Genomic DNA, 16,879 nt, shown 5'->3' on the forward strand with positions numbered 1-16,879 from the left:
ATTTAACTGATGATGGCAGAAGGAAAGTCTGTGGGCCTTTGGTAAAGAAATATATTTAGATATTGAAATTCTGAGAACTTCCTGCGAAGACCTCAGAAATGAGTTGCATGTGAATTTATATCTGGCAAAGAATTATCAATCTAGGGATATTCTCTAAAATCTAAGAAATTTCTATGAAACCAGACCCGCCTAGAAGTACTAGCAGAAGTTATCTGCTATGAATGAAGATACGAGATATACGGCCATTGCTTTGCATATGATTTTATTTTTTACCACAAAAAGTGAAATATAGCCATTATGGCCTAGAAGCAATCGAAATAGATGGGACTTATAAGAAAATAGCGGCAGACTCTATGGTCATTCAAGTCTTTGTTTCGAAGTACATATCAAGTTGGCACATATCGTTACTTTGGGGCATATATTTTATGTGTGACGTTTGGGAAATGTTCTCGCTTGAGGATTAATGTTACCTGTTAACACATTTTGACTCATTTGACTTCATCCGCCAATTTTTAGGCAAAGAGCTAACTTAATTAAACCTCTGTGTAGTTTGAGCGATGCCAAATGAGGGTCAGAATCCAGCGATAGTCATTCCTTCTTAAATAGGAAGATTATATGTATAGACAACATATATAGCCTGTTCCTTTGGACTTTGTCCAACTACAATTTAACTCTCTGAAGTGAGAGTAAAACGAGAACAGATGCAGATGTGTTCGGGTACGCAAAAATCACAATTTTCTGCAAAAACGTCTGGTTTATTAACATGTTGTTGGTACTGATATGGCTGAAAGATCATTAAATAATTATGAAAATCTATACAATGAATAATAATTACGTACATATTCAAATATTTCGTTGTTTACTTCCGTTTTTTAACAAAGGTAAGGTTCTTTGCTTTCATCGCGTTCTGTTTTCTGTTTACAAATGCAACCCTGCCCATATGTTGGCACTTTTAATGAACTTACAGGAAGAAAAACTCCGGACTAAATACAGTAACTTCTGACTAGGAACAGTTGCTCATTTACTCTCTCAAAAGTGTTCCCACTTACAGGTGTTTTGTGTTTTGGAACGACTTCCTGTAAGTTCTGATAGTAAATCCTGTAAACCGGCCTGCTATTGGAACAGACTAATATTATTGGGCGCATAATGCTTCCTTGGGGCATGCCAGCTTGATGAGAGAGTAACGATTTTTCAGAGAGAACAGTATAAATATACAGTGACTCAAGCAAGCGTACACATGTTGATTATTTTTTTTAAATATCCGCAATGATTGAGGGTTTCCGGGCGAGATCGGAATTAATTGAAATTTCTGATAGCAGCATAGATTTCCCCTCCTTTAGAAGTAATAAGGTGAGAGCCGCAGATGGGATGAGGATAAATTTGCTCACAGTTGTTGACGTTCAGAAAGTTTCAAGGATTTCAAGACTCTTTGGATAGCAAAAGTGACAAGTTCAGTTTTATGTTTGTTGCGTGTACTTCTGTGATTTTCTGTGATCTTTCAAGTTTTACGTATATCGGACTTTTCGATATTTTTGTGAATATTCAACGGCGCTGGCCTTTGCAAGCATTGATTTTAGTGCTTGTCTGTTCTTATGTCTAAAAAATTGTTAAATTTTTTATATCAGATAAACCTTTATCTTTTCTTTTTTCGAAATATTAAAAGTTTGTTATTTAAGTTTCTCCCTTTTAATATAAAATAAAATTACATATTTTTCCTTAGCACAAATAATACCATTTAAATAATAAATTTAAGCCCCTCTTCCATTACTTCGAAAATTTGCACCGCAAAGTCTTCATAGAAAGTTCATTCGAAGTAGTCATTTGCTTGTGGCACCGTAAATGAAGTTGCGTACTCCTCACTATTGGCTGACCATGCTGATTTGCATAGCACTATTAGTAAAAGTATAAAGCAGATACATTTTTTATTTGGCATTTTTTTGCTAGGAGCTCTACGTTTACTCGTCGCAATAACTCAATTGCAACTAAATTTTAATCTACAATTTGTGTAGCTTTTAAATTAAATTTAGAACATCTTATGGCTTAACCGAAATAAAGTAGGCTGTTCGTAACAAATGTAAATAATAGCAACTAGATCTGTACGTACAGACATTAGCAGTCTGATGTCTATTCAAATTTTTAAGTGGGTTTATTGAAACAGCCTTTTCTTGGGTAGTTGGGTAGTTTTTTTTGGTAGATTCTTGAGAGTGGTTCTTGTAGTCAATTCGACTCGTTACTGTATCGAGTTACTCAGCGGTATGGAATTAATATAAGCATACATACTTATATGAGTATTACATGAAGGTTAAGATTAAGGTCTCGGCAAGCTGAAGGTTACTATAACTCGATTTTTACACATTTTCCAAAAAGTACTATAGTTAAATATGTACACATACATGTATTTATGTATGTATTTATGTGCCTAAATGTAAACCAACTATTCCAAAAACTTTGCGGAAGCAGTGTTCTAAAAATTTGATTCTCAAATAAGAAAAAAAACTGCTGTTTGTTATTTGCTTTTTGTTATAGTGTTCTTGACATTGACCGTTGGTTGTTAGCAATGTGTAAGCGGGAACAGCTGCAGCTTCCGTAAAGAAAGTTCAAAATTTGAAGTTCAAATGCAAGGTTCTCTTTAATACATAAAATATAAATAAAAATATGTTTCAAATCCTACAAATGTATCTATATATACATTTAATATTTATAAAAATGTACTATCTCCCACTCCTATTACAATCCAAATTTTTAATTCATTGTTTCTCTTTTCATTGCAGATCAAACAATAAATTGCTTGCGAAAACAATGATAATGATGGCATCACACTCCTATCAATGTAAATGAATGAATTCAGCCGATTTCGAGCACTAAAAACGACCATAAACACAAAAAAAAATTCAATAAAACACCCAATCAAACTTACCTTCATATGCCCAAAATCAAGCAAAAAAGAATTGGAAAATAAGTCAATAATGCACTAGCAATGTGAAAAGTGTTGGAAGTGCGGTGTAGTTACGTGTATGTTGCTTAGACAATTCACAAAGAGCACTTCTTATAATGCTTTTGTCAAAAATAAACTTTCATATCGGTTTTAAAAATGGCACAAAAAAATTTGAAAAACAGCAACAAATTGACCACACAGCAAAAAGTCAAGCGGCGGCTGGCGGCAAGGTTTGGCTATAAAATATTGCTACTGATGATAATACATAATGAAAAGGCGATATAAACTGAAATAAATTACAAAAAGTAGTAAATTTTTTTACGTACGACTACTGATCATCGCTTTAACACATAAATGTCGTTTGAATTTCCATATGCGAAATGTAATGATTACATTAGGGGTATTCATATGACGTGGTCAACTGTTGTGACATTAACCCCCTATTAATTTTAAGAGAATAATGATGAAAAACATAAAATATTTTACAACATATGCATATTATAGTTATAAATGTGAAGTGAAATATGGTATTATGCTAAAGTCACAATTTTGGTCGCGTTTTTGCAATCGTGTAAAATATATTGCAGTTTACGTTGAATACCCTTTCAGTAAAAAAGTTTGTTGGGGAAGATTTTAGGTGAAGGCGACAAACCTATGCAAATAGGCGTGGCGGTTTTAGTTAACAGAAAAAGACAGATTTTATTGTGAATTTCGGCCGAATATCCCTTCGTTAGCAACATTTGTTCCACAATTTTTTTTATGGAAATATAATTTAGAAATGCGCATGGAAAGTAAAGGTAAATGTTTGTTGGGGAAGAAAAAAACGCAGATTTTATTATGGCTTTCGGCCTGAAGTGAACTGGAGCCTGGCTATCTTGGTTCCGCGTTCTTCTCTTCACTGCTTTGCTGTCTTCTCGGAATTTTTCGTAAGCCATCGCTATTTAATGGTGAATTTTCCGAACCTCATGAAATTTTTCCCTAATTTTCAAGTTAGAAGGCACAACTAAATCCCAATATTTTCTACAATAAAAAAAAAAAAAAATTATCGGTTGTTTTCTGTTCAAAAATTATTATGGCTGCGTTTCTTTATACATTCCGGATAATCCCATTTCACAGCCGGAATAAACAGAACGCGTTTGAAATATACGTCAACATATCATCAGGAACGTTCTAAAGAATAAATAAACAAAAAAGTTTATTCCAAACATTCAGAATGAATAAAGAAATGCAGCCTATATGTCAAGTTATTAGCTTTATAATCTTGCCTTGATAAAATAAGAAATAAAACTTTTTTTTTCCAGCAAAAAAATAAAAATAAATTTTAAAGCCCTGTACGTATAGTATCCGATTTTTTTTTTCATTTTTTAATTGATACCCGATAGCTTCTTGGGTTTTGAAGAATTTCTCAGCTTTAAGGTAGACGAAGTGACTCAAACAAATGACTTTGTAATGCTTTCGAGATAAATTTTCTTTTGTTATTTTTCTATAAAAAATACCGTCCAAGCCTTACCAAAAAAATATCAATCACAGTTTCAAACTGTATACAAAATTTGGGAAAAATTCAACAAATTTTCATCAAAAGTTCAACTTTTTAATCTGAGTCTTTAGAACATTTTTGGTTATGTAGTTTTATGTGCCCCTACGCCGCAATTTATTGCATAAGAAATTCATGCTTATATGAAAAAAGTGCGAAAATTCGTCACCAAAAAAAATTCTAAAAAAAATGCAGTGTCCGGCCGAGCATACCTTGTAGTGTCACGAAATTATAACTTAAGAAAGTTTTATTTCATGACAGTTGAGAAGTGCATGTGCAAACATTTCATAAATTTAATGAAGGAAATTTTTGCAAAGCCGCAGTGCATAGCATGCAGTCGCGCTAAAGACTAACCACTGAATTTAATAGACCCCAAAGCAAATATGCAACCGAAATCCTATATACATACAGGCTAAGTCTCTTACGCTCGAATTGGGCTTTAGTTTAATATAGTATTTCACTTCATATTTTACGAACTATATTTTAAGTCTTATTGGAAAATAATGCTGTTACAGGTTGCTAAATTTTTTATAGAAAATATATTTAAGTGCCTAAAATTAACATCTTCCTCCCTCTCGCAGCGCTTCAGCGGCAGTCAAAGCATCTATAGCAATAGCAATTGTGGAAGCGCACGCGGCAGTGGCAGTGGCAGCGGAAGCGGCGCTAGCGGTGGCGCTGCCACCAACACTCGCAACAGCATCGGCAACGGCAGCTGTGTGTCGTCGTCGACAAACTCGGCTTCAGCGGCAGCGGCATCAGCCAAGCGGCGCAAATCAAAGTCGACAAAGTGCTTTAGTAGCACAGTGTTTCGTTGCTGTATACCTTGTCGCGGGGGCGGCTCAGCAGCCCCCGCTACAAGTCCGCCCCATTCGCCTGCAACGCCCGCGGATGATGTGAACAACGGCACGACGACAACGACCACCAACGCAGCACAGAAGAAGTACGCCAAAGTTGAGTACGATAAAAAACGAGATAGCAGCGGGATTGGCGCACCCTACGCCGAAGTAGACGCTGACATAGACGTCGACATTGACGCCGAAGCAGCTGCAGCCATAGCAGCTAACGGTAAGAAGCATTCACTTGCCGACACAATCGCCACCTCGGCAACTACGCCCATATCATTGAAGACGCTAATAAACGACAGTGAGGAAGAACTCGATCCGCCTGCGTTAAGTGTTGCCGACATCGCAGCCGCCACACTTGCCAGCGGTATTGTGGCACGCAAAGCCGAACCGGAAACATTAAGCGACGCAAGTGTTTCGCCAACCGCAGCCATACAGCAATTGCCATTTGGCGTAACCTTTTTGAACGCCTCGCACGGCACACCAGCCAGCAGTGGCGCACTTAGTGTCAGCGTTACAAGCGCACAACACATTTCACCAACTAAATCGACCAGCAGCGTGCCGGCAGTGACTTCCTTTGCCACTGCCATTGGCCATACTAGTGCAGGAGCAACGCTGCAACAACCACAGCAACAGGCTACGCCGCCGCCAGCACCAACCGCGCAAACAGCGCCCCGTGTATCGCAATCACAAACCTCGCCATTGCCGCACATCGAAGAGGAGGAGGAATCCGAGCATATCGGCAATCGTCAGCAATACTCACTGCCCGTCGACGCAGATCCGAGCGGTGTTGCTACAATATATACCGTTAGTGATAGCAGCGAAAGCACAAACGCGCCACAGTCGACAAACACTTCGATTTCGGCGCCGACCAGCGGCGGTGCTGGCGGCAGCAGTACGTGTCACTGTCATCAAGAGTTAGTTACCCAAAGCGCATCGACTCCTTCGCCGCGCATTAAACTCAAATTTCGTAAACAACACAAATCGGGTTGGGCTCGTTCGGTACTTGCGCCCAGTAGCGCTGTTGGTGGTGGCGGAAGTAGCGGCGGCGGCGGCGGCGGCGGCGCAGGCGGTAGCAGCAGTGTAGGTGGCGTTGGTGGTGGCAGCGGCAGTGGAGGCGCTACTTCCAACGAAACACTCGCCTCTAACGGCAGCAACACCAACACCGCAACCAGCGCCAGCAGCAGCGGTCTACATCGCATCTCTTTGTCATCGGTACCACACGTTTCCAGCTCACAGCTTTTGCCAGCCACCAAGATGCAGGCTGAACAAGGCTCCATTGGTGATCTGCAGAAATACCATAGTAGATATTTGAAGAATCGACGACATACGCTAGCAAATGTTCGGTGAGTAGAATTTACATACTATATACAAATATACAGATTTTTGTTTCAAAAGTGACACAACTAAAAATTTGGCATTTTTGAAATTATACACTAAAAATGTAAAAATGTTGGATCTTTAAAGCAGACTAGGAAGAAACAAATATTAAGGCGGACATTTTTTTGATTGATAGCTTTTAAGATTCCTATTCTGGTATTGTCTTTATTGCCTACACACTTATTTATTTACGTACAAAATACAAATTGTGTAAACCAAACGCGTTTGCCCCTTTAAGTATGCTACATAAACAAATTGCTAGTAAATAAATTTATTCCTCGCCATTGTCGTTCGTTGCTGTTGCATGACATTTGTGGCACGTGATCAACATGTGAATAACGAGGCCTAGCTGTGACTGTCCGGAGCGGCTGAGTATGAATTGACTACAAATTGAGTGCTTGACGGTCTGTTCGAATTAAGTGTGCAAAAAATGCTTTGACTGACAGCGAGGAAAAACGAATTATATTAACATTGTGGCGCCATTGACAGTCCTAAGGCGTGTAGGTGGAAGAGAATTGTTAAATTTATGCGAGTCTGAACATACATACATGCAAATAAAATTAACAGTTTCAGCTAAGTAAATACATACAAAAAAAATTATATTGGTTTCTATCGAGCGTAATGGCTGTTCAAGGCTATGAATTTATCAGTAACACTGGTCTACAAATTTCAACTTTTTTTCTGCGAATAAGACGGGACCTGGTGTTTCTGAACGGATTTTTCGTGCTGAACACGAATCCGGGGTCAAAAATGTCCCATCACGTCACGTTTTCGAGAAAAAAGGGGTTGAAACCCCTAAAAACAGCGTTTTTGGCCATTTTCGAAAAATTATAGAGCTGAACCCTGACGTGGTACAAATTTTGCATATATCAGAAATTAAAGGCTAAACCGTGCCCTTTCGAATGAGCCCTATGCCGAATTGATCGCGTGCACCCTTAAAGCAGGGGGTGTATTTGTGTTTAGGGGTGCAGGAAAAATTGATCACAGAAAGAATTTAATCTTAAACGATCATAGAAAATTAATAATGCCAAGGTTTTAACTATATTAAAAGTCGCTGATTACGAATCTGCAGTTAGATTTTAAAAATTTAAGAAATTTATATGGTCGTTTAAGATGAAATTCTTTCTGCGATCAATTTTCCCTGGACTCCTAGACACAAATACACCCCCTTTAATTTCTGACATATACAAAGTTTGTAGCACGTCAGGGTTCAGCTCTACAATTTTTCGAAAATGTCCAAAAACGCTGTTTTTAGGGGTTTCAACCCCTTTTTCTCGAAAACGTGACGTGATGGGAAGTTTTGGACCCCAGATTCGTGTTCAGCACGAAAGATCCGTTCGGAAACACCAGGTCCCGTCTTATTCGCAAAACCCTTGTAGACCAGTGTAATTGTTGAGCATAATACACGGCTAGGATTTTGTTCGATCATTCTTGAGTACTTCTGCTGGATATACGTAATTTATTATTAGAAAAGTTTTTATTGATAGCAGAAGTTTTTATTGAATGCATATAGAAAGCCTTAAAGAGACTAGGGCTGAGAGGAACAGTACTAGAACTCAGCAACCTTACCAGGAATGTAAACGAACGGAATTCCCAAGATTGCCGACGAATGTATCACCTCGTTAAAGTTCAAAGGAGATGCCTGAAACACCATGAACGGAAATGTTTTTCAAAAAAGATCTGCTATTTACATAGGGTTTAAAAACCAAGGCGAGCTACTAAGCAAAATTGTCCCCTTAAGCCTTTTGCATTGTAGACTAGCTTAGATTAGATTTAGAGGACGGCGCAGGTCACTTGGTTACCGCGACCTCAACGATCAATTGTAACAAACCCAAGATGTAACAAACCTCTATTCGACTACAGGTCTTCTTCTTTGACCCACATATTGCTAAGGAACCTCGCGCGGTCCTTTGACTGAATGCCATTTAGGTCTAGGTGCGGTGATCCTATGAAGTGAAAACTAGGTGGAGGAGTTCCTCCGTTCTCCTTGGTGATATAACCGAAATTACCTGTCTGTTACCTGTTTCGTATTGGCTCAGTAATTTTGCGCTTCGTTCTACATCTAGATTAAGTAGTTTCGCCCCTTTTCTGGCGCGAATATCTGCCACTTCATTGCCCATGACTCCACTGTGTCTCGGTACCAAGAAGGCGATAAGTATTAAAGGCTGAAGGCAGTCCAACACCGGATTTGAAGTAACCTCGTGCGGTTTTAGTGCTAGTAGCACCGCTCTGCTTTCCGAGTGTATGGAGATATTGTTTTTTTTTATCCAAACTTTTCAAACATTGCCTCACACATAGTTCAATGGGATGCACCTCGGCCTGAAAGTCTAAGTTATCTTGACCCCTGCTGGTGACCGCCGGTGCCGTGGTCAGTCTTCCAGCCGTCAGTATACCAGATGTGACTGTCCTTCCGGGATTTAGGTCGTTCGTTGTTCCAGTTGATCCTGTCGGGGAAAAATACCTTGAATTTATGTGTATAGTTAAGTCTCATCCAAAAAGCTAACGCGCAGCCCATCTTTTTGTTCTATAACCCTGAGGGTGGAAGGGTGTATAAGCCTGCTGTAAAGAGAAGAGCCTCGTTCTTGATTATAAGGTGTAGTGGAGACAGGTAAAGAAGAACCTCGAAAGCTGCGGTTGGTGTTGTTGTTATCGCGCCAGCAAGCTGCAACGACTGGCCTGCGTGGACTTCACTTCTGCCTTCTTCTACGAGACGGTTGCAGGATATTCAGATATGTTGACGAGGACCTCCCAAAGTACAGCAGCTAACATACAAAATGCGACGGATAAAAATGTGTCTGCCGATTAAAATCTTAGTGCGACCCTCAATCTACAAAAAGGGTGGCTTGCCTTATCCGCAAACTGTCTCGTGATCAGCTTTTCGAGCTCCGCTTACAAGGTCGCTGTGAGGTTGTTGTGTGAAAGGTTAAAGCCCATCGCCAACGAACTGATTTGAGCGTACAAGAGGGATTTAGGATCTGAAAAACTCAACTCTGACTACTTATTCACTATGGGCCAAACCTTGGAGAGAATACGCGAGAAAAGGACTTATGCTGTAGAAAATGATACGAGCGGCAGAAAAAAAAGCTCAGGAACAATTTTGAAATTGATATCATTAGTTTCAACAAGCCCACGCTCCGTGGGTCTGATGTGGTAATCTTGGCTAAAGCACGGTATAGCGAGAATACCAACGCCACTTTGAACTTAGTAGGCAATTGATTGGTAACGTCATCTGTCGACCAACGAAAATCACACTTTATAAGTCCCTCATCGTGCGCGTCCTGGTGTAAGAACGATGGCTTTATCTATTGGAATGTTCGAGAGAAAAATTTTAGGGAAGATGTTTTGCGCGCTACGAATTTATAAAAAGATGGAAAGATTTGCTGTGCAGCGAATTTTTTACATAATTCACAACGGCTAAGCTGGTTAGGTGCCGTCGAATGAATTCGATACGGTAATCAGTGATGGGGGTAGAAGAAGAGGAAGACCTAGTCTGTGTTGAGAGACTTGGCTTCACTCGTTGTTTATAATTGGTGAGAAGACGGAAAGATATATTTTAATTACAGCGGTGTCGGAAAATATATGTTTTTATTAAAACGAATGTCGCGAAAACCGCATCGAAAAGTCGCTCGAAAGTTTCAGTGTAGCGTCTGGGTCAATAAATTTATACAATTTACATTTTCCACTTTTTCGTGACAGTTTGAATGTTGCTTTTATGTACATATATTTAATTCAGCTGGTATGATGTTTTTTACAAAGAAACTCTCACTGAAATTGTGAGGCTGCACAAAGGACTACTCCATGCTCTGCTCTACTCTTTTCTCTTACCTATACCTTCTATTTTGTTTTCGTGGTAGCCAAATACTTACCATTCTTTAGCTATGAAAACAAAAACATCAGTGAGTCCTATCCAGCTGTAATGAAACTTGTCTTCAGCAAGACGTAGTTTGGGAACAATATGTTTACACTAATACAAAATCATGCTTTTAAAAAAAATTTTCATAAGAAAAAGAAGAGTGCTGAGTAATTATACTATACATTAAACGAGCTTACTTATTAGCAATACAGGCAGTTTTTTCTCAGCTCTTAAGATTTGCAAACCTTTTTTTTTTAATATCTGTTATTTTCAATTATAAAAAAGGGCTATGGGGGTTATGAAAAATAGTTTCACTTCGCCATATCAAAGGAAATTGAATCGGCCACCAACCATCTTAAATTTTTAACAAACATTTGGAAACAATTTTTATACCTTTCATGAGCATGAAATGGTATTATAACTTTGGTCCGATGTTTGTAAGTACCAGAACAAAAAGAGATAGACCCATTAAAATGTATACTTATTTGATCAGAACGTCGAGCTGAGTTGATTTATCCATGTCCGTCTGTCCGTCTGTCCGTCTGTCCGTCTGTCCGTCTGTCCGTCTGTCCGTCTGTCTGTCTGTTTGTATGCAATCTAGTCTCTCAGTTTTCGAGATATCCGGATAAAATTTGGTAAGTGGGTGTATTTTTATAATGTATTAATCATTTGTCGGAATCGGAAGAATCGGACCACTATAACATATAGCTCCCATACAACTGATTGTTCAGATATGAGATTTTTCGTTATAACTTCTCCATTTATGCAGCTACGAACATGAAATTTCGCACCATTTTCACTCATTATTAACAGAATACTTACAGTGAAAATAACAAGGATCGGGTGACTACAACATATATCTTCCATACATCTGATTGTTCAGATATGGGATTTTACTGTAAAACTCCTTTATTTGAACAGCTAAAACCGATAAATTTCGTAAGATATTTTATAAATAATAATACAAAGTCTACTGAGAAAATCGTCAAAATCTATGCTGTATAAGCTTTATCTCCTATAGCACTGATTGTTCAGATACCAGTTTTTGCGATATATCTCCTTTATGTAGGAAACTAAACCCAATAAATTGTGTCGGTTTACATACCGATCACATAGCAGTGAAAATCACTTAGATTGGTGCTAATATAAGGTATATCTTCCATACCTCTGTTTGTTCAGATGCGATTTTTTATATAGGTATGTAACTCCTCTATCGATGTATGCAGATGTACTCAAAAGCAGTAATCTGTCAAAGTAAAATTTGCAGATGTTCATGAAAGGTATGAAGCCTTCGGCATAGCCGAAGACAGCGCTGCTCTTACTTGTTTATTTTATTTTTTGCATTTTTACTCCTTTTTGCATGTATGTATATTTATTAATGTATATCCAAACAAAATCATAAATAGATGTACTTAGAATTCCAATGCTACTTAACCCCTTCTGCGTCTGTTATTTCTGCGTACCGCTGGCTGGCTGCGTACCTGTCGATTTGCTCTTCTGTTAGCTGCTCTCCTTTGCCTGCGCGCATTTCGTGCAGCTCTACGGTTTGCGTTGCCATTGCGAGCTCCAGCCCTTCGTCGACCTGAACCGCTACCATCTTTATTACTATTATTCGCTTGTGCTACTGAACTATCCGTTACACTACTCGTATCTGCGTCATCTGCAGCATTATCATCATCATCATCATAGTAATCGGCATCGGCATCAGCATCGGTTGTCGTGTTAGCCGCGTCGACGTTAGTGGTGGCCAAAGTCACAAAGAAAATGGCGCATAGAAGTAGAATTTGTATTTTAAGTGACATTTCTATATTGATCCTATACTTTCGAAGCTCAAGTTAAAACTGAACTTAAATAGCGAAAGAAAGTTTATTTTCTTAATACAATACATACATACATACATACATATATAGAATAATTGCATATTTGAAAAGTGATATTTATTCTGTTGTTTTATGTTTACTGTCTTGAAGAAATTGCCATGTTTGCAAACTTCCGATTACCTACTTATTTTATAACTAACACTTGGGGAAATAGAATATGCCATTTAAAATAGATTACCATAATTATTTAAGTGTTAGCAACATTTCCCGTTCAACAAATTCCTACTTCATTTAGAGGACAGCATTAAAAACTTAATGATGAACCGGGTTTCAAACCAGACCCTGAATCATTTCCATTTGTATTTCCTATTAGTAGTTTGTAGCCGAACCTCATTCTAAAACGACCTTTACGATTTTAGCGCCAGCTCATCGCTACGTTTGTTTGTTGTTGTTACCAAACATGTACCTTGGGTATATGACCATGAACCTTAATTAGCTTTAGCACGCGTAATTTTTTTCCAATTCTATTCAAATAGACAAAAAAAAGTAAATATTGGGTGCATAAATATTTTGTCTAGCCTTTGGCCGAGCTTCTCCTTCAATTTGTGGTGTGCGTGTCACACAAATATAGGCAACTACAAGTAAACACTGGCTGCGAAAGTCAGATGTCTTATTTTGGGAGAAGAATATTAATGGCAAAAATAAAATCGACGGCTTAGCATTTCAATCGCTATTTACAAAAAAAATCGAATGTGGTCAGCTGAGGAATCGAACCTGTGCCATTTCGAGTGTTTGCATGCTCATTCAACCACCCGGCGACAGCGGCCGCTTTAGACTGTTAATTTGAACAGCTGGAAATTTTCATAAAATTTTTATATTAGCTACCAAATACTGTTGTTTTCTTATTAAAAGAAAACATTTAAAATTTAATTGTCATTCAAATTTATTCTAAGCAGGGACCGAACATAACAGAGTTATTGATGAAAACTCTCATTGAAAAATTCACTACGAAAGTAATGTTCTATAACTAAGTGATACCAAACGATTCGTTCTACGCTAGTGAAAACGCTATTGTCCACAGGGCAATGCCTACTATCATAGACCCATTTCGAGTTGCATGAGCTACAGCTGGCACTTAATGGTGTCCAACTAAATAAAGTACCGGCACTGAACCGAATAAACTACGAGTTTTATAAATTGGTGGTACTACCGACATTGGTACAAAGCCAGATTTTCAAAGAAAATAAGATATGGTCTTTTTTATCTTAAGATAACGATATATAGTTTTTTTTAATCGAAGTCATTTTTCCATTCTACTCGTTTTTATTTGAAATATATAAATAATTTTATATGTATTATTGTAAAATTTTCGTATTTGTTACCCCCTTCCGACTTTATTTCTGTTATTTCTTCTTCGGCGTGCAGCCCTATTTCTATTTTTTCTAATCGCCTGCTGCCTTGCCCGTACATTACGCCTTGTACGTGCATTCTGCTCCGCTTTACGTTTACTTTTATCAGCAGCTCCGCGTTTTTTTGCTCCGGTCTTACTTTGCGTTTGAGGTGGCGCGGCTGTCTCATTTATCTTCTCACCATCATCAGAGCCGTTTTCTTCGGATTGTGCAGCACTATTTGGAATTTGTGAAGGAATATTTTCGTCGTAGTATTCCTCAATGGAATAATCGGAAGAATAATCATCAGCTGGGGCAGTAATTGCACTCGCTTTGTTTCGAGGCTCATCGGCAGAACTTTCATTGGCATAATCGTCCGTATAGGAGTAATCTGAATAACAATCGGAAGAATAGTCATAATCCTGACTTTCAGCCGAATTTGCGCTAGTTTTGGCCAAAGCCACAACTATTAAAGCAGCTATAAAAAGTAGTTGTATTTTCGTAGCCATATTATGTGAACCGAAATCATTAAATTTCAAGCTAGAACTGATTTTCAATTCTGGCGTATTTTGGTTGTTATATATAATTACCACTTGCGCGACTTTATTTGTAAAAAACTTACAAAACCCCAACCAAATTCAAGGAGATAATTACAAAAACATGCTTTATTAAATAAATAATTTTTTCTCTTTACATAATTTGTTTTTTTTTTTTTTTTTAAATTGACTTACGCCAGCGTATACCCAGTGCGCAATTGTCTCGAACATGCAAAATAGTACGTAAGGTAGTGACTGAAGTCTGTGCCTCAATCGTAGATCGACGCCAAATGGCTTTGTTTCTCTTCACATATGGCTTTATTTCCATGGAGAAAGTGAATTATAGCCATAGCCAACTCATACATATGTATGAGAAGTAAATCCATACGATCTTATTTCAACTGAAAATGTAAATGTTGTCTCCTTAAAACTCAGCTGCTCAGACCATTCCTTAAACAAATTTGCAAAAGGAACCACTTATAATAATGGAAAAGATGAGTAGAAGAAAAAACTTAGACTCCGCTTACAATATTTTTTTCACAAATGGGCATCAGACTGCAAGGGAATAATTAGCAATGATTTGGAGTCTACACCTCCATAGTCCTTCGTAACGCAGCGACAATGGGCGCAAAGCCGGCCAAGCTAAATTACCCTCAACTAACTCCAAACACCAAGTATATTTAACCAATGATTAAAACGGAACTAGCCTTTTACAGAGAAAAGGTACAGTCCTCATGGAGCATGAAGATATTAGTCCCATGTTCTTTACTTGTTGGGAAAGGCAAGACCTAAAGTAAAATTTTGAAACAAAAGACATGCAGTGGCTTCGCGTAGGTACTTCCGAAATACAGAAGTTTCCAAAAAAGGCAAAAAAAAAATATTCACGCTGGGTTTATTTATTCATGTTTTTGTCACAAATTTTTGCCAAGACTTGTGAGTGTTTAAAATATCTATCTAAAATTTTCCTACATCTATCTTAAGTACACATATGTACATACATAACTTTTGTAAGTATGTAGTTTAAATATTTGAACAGTTGTTTATTATTGGAATTATAATGCAGAAGAAAATCTCTTTAATTTACTCTATACCACTATCCACTACTTACCCTACGAAAAAATGTCTTGTTTTTTTTCGTTTTGCAAAATTTAGGTTGCATAGGAATCGGTCATCGGACACATTTAATCTATTTAGTTATGTGAGAATATATTTGGCTGTAAGCCTTCTTAAACCTTTTTGGGTTGATGCTCATATTAGAATATTCAATTTATCTTATAAATTCAATTAAATACAATTTCACAAACAGTTGACAACCCTCATTAATAGTATTTTAGGCTGTAAGTCTATTTAAACCTCATTCTTTTGACATCCATATTGAAATATTTATTTGCTTTATCTTATTAATTTACTTAATTCGATTTTCTAAGTGCCGACAACTCTCAAAATTTGTCTCTCCCTAAACCATCCATTTTTTTTGCGAACATTTAAAAATAAAATTATTCAAATCGGTGAAGCCATTTTCGAGTTTTTGCCTGCCAAGCAATCAAACTTAACATTTTTCATATAAGTATCATCCAATTGGTTGAGGAATATTCAGGGTTCAGCTGCTTCGACGGGAATGGCGGCTAAAGCTACGAAGATAAAAGTGCCAAGAAGTAGTTATTTATAATTTGTATTTTAAGAGGCATTCCTTCTGATTCAATATCCTTGAAAATCAGGTGTAAACTATACTTAAATGGTCAGTGAAAGCAAAAATTGACGCAGCAGTTTTTAGATTACCTACCATTTGAGAAACAATAATTAACCAGGTTTTTGTGTTTTTTTTTATTTTTTTGCTTTTATAAAAATAGCTACCAATAATTGTAAAGCATAAAAAGCATTGTAAAGTATAAAAGGTAGTATTGATTGAGTTTTTGCTATGCCGCCTATACTTGTAAGCGTATTTTTTTTAGTTTGGATCCCATTTAATTGAAATTACATAAATTTTCGCTAAACTACTGTAGTACATCTAAGAAGATGATGAAGATTTCACAGATGAATACTCCTTTGTTCCTCCCTAGGCTTCGGGAGGGATTCTGCGCTGCCTGTTGTATAGCAAATACTTCTTCTTCATACACCCGTGACACGTTGATGCGCCGAGGATATCAGCCTGACCAGATACTCCTTTGGTCCATGAACTGGTTTCTTTCAGTCTTACTCTTGCAATAACTAAGTTTCCACACTGAGAGAAAAAAATTTAAAATGAAATAAAAACACATTTTTAAATCAAATGAAATTAAGATAAAAAAAATAAAATTAACTTGCCTGTTGCCTGCAAAATGAATTTAAACCCCGACCCTGTAGAAATTAACAAATTGTGGCAAGCGTCTTTGCGCACTCAGCTGCAGCCAGGCATGTAAACGTGCTTTAAAATGTTCAGTTCGAATGAACACCACAGCATGCGATCAGTGCATTTGTATAGATAAATGTGCCCAACTAATTGAAAGACTACTTTGAAACAAACGAAAAAGGAAAATGTTTCGAATTTTTATACTACTATTTTTACTCAAAGAAACAATGCGCGTCTTAGAAGTATGAAGAAGGATAAGTGA

The 16,879-nt window shown here is 37.5% G+C and overlaps 1 protein-coding gene across 1 annotated transcript; it reads left to right on the forward strand.

Moving 5' to 3' along the window:
- Nucleotides 1–1,266: 1,266 nt before the first annotated feature.
- LOC118734466 (cAMP-specific 3',5'-cyclic phosphodiesterase-like) lies at nt 1,267–6,661 on the forward strand. The gene is made up of 2 exons (XM_036464185.1): nt 1,267–1,350; nt 5,051–6,661. Exons 1-2 carry the CDS (start codon nt 1,267–1,269, stop codon nt 6,659–6,661), a joined length of 1,695 nt encoding a protein of 564 aa, XP_036320078.1.
- The last annotated feature ends 10,218 nt before the right edge of the window (nt 6,662–16,879 follow it).

Source organism: Rhagoletis pomonella, unplaced genomic scaffold (genome assembly GCF_013731165.1).
Source record: "Rhagoletis pomonella isolate Grant_MI unplaced genomic scaffold, Rhpom_1.0 Rhpom_scaffold_00002, whole genome shotgun sequence".
Classification (NCBI taxonomy): domain Eukaryota; kingdom Metazoa; phylum Arthropoda; class Insecta; order Diptera; family Tephritidae; genus Rhagoletis; species Rhagoletis pomonella.

Bases quoted from the DNA above. Each gene is read 5' to 3' on its own strand.
- LOC118734466 (XM_036464185.1), top strand. From the start codon at position 1,267: ATGATTGAGGGTTTCCGGGCGAGATCGGAATTAATTGAAATTTCTGAT. The intron at 1,351-5,050 runs GTGAGAGCCGCA...TCCCTCTCGCAG, and splicing joins CCTCCTTTAGAAGTAATAAG to CGCTTCAGCGGCAGTCAAAG.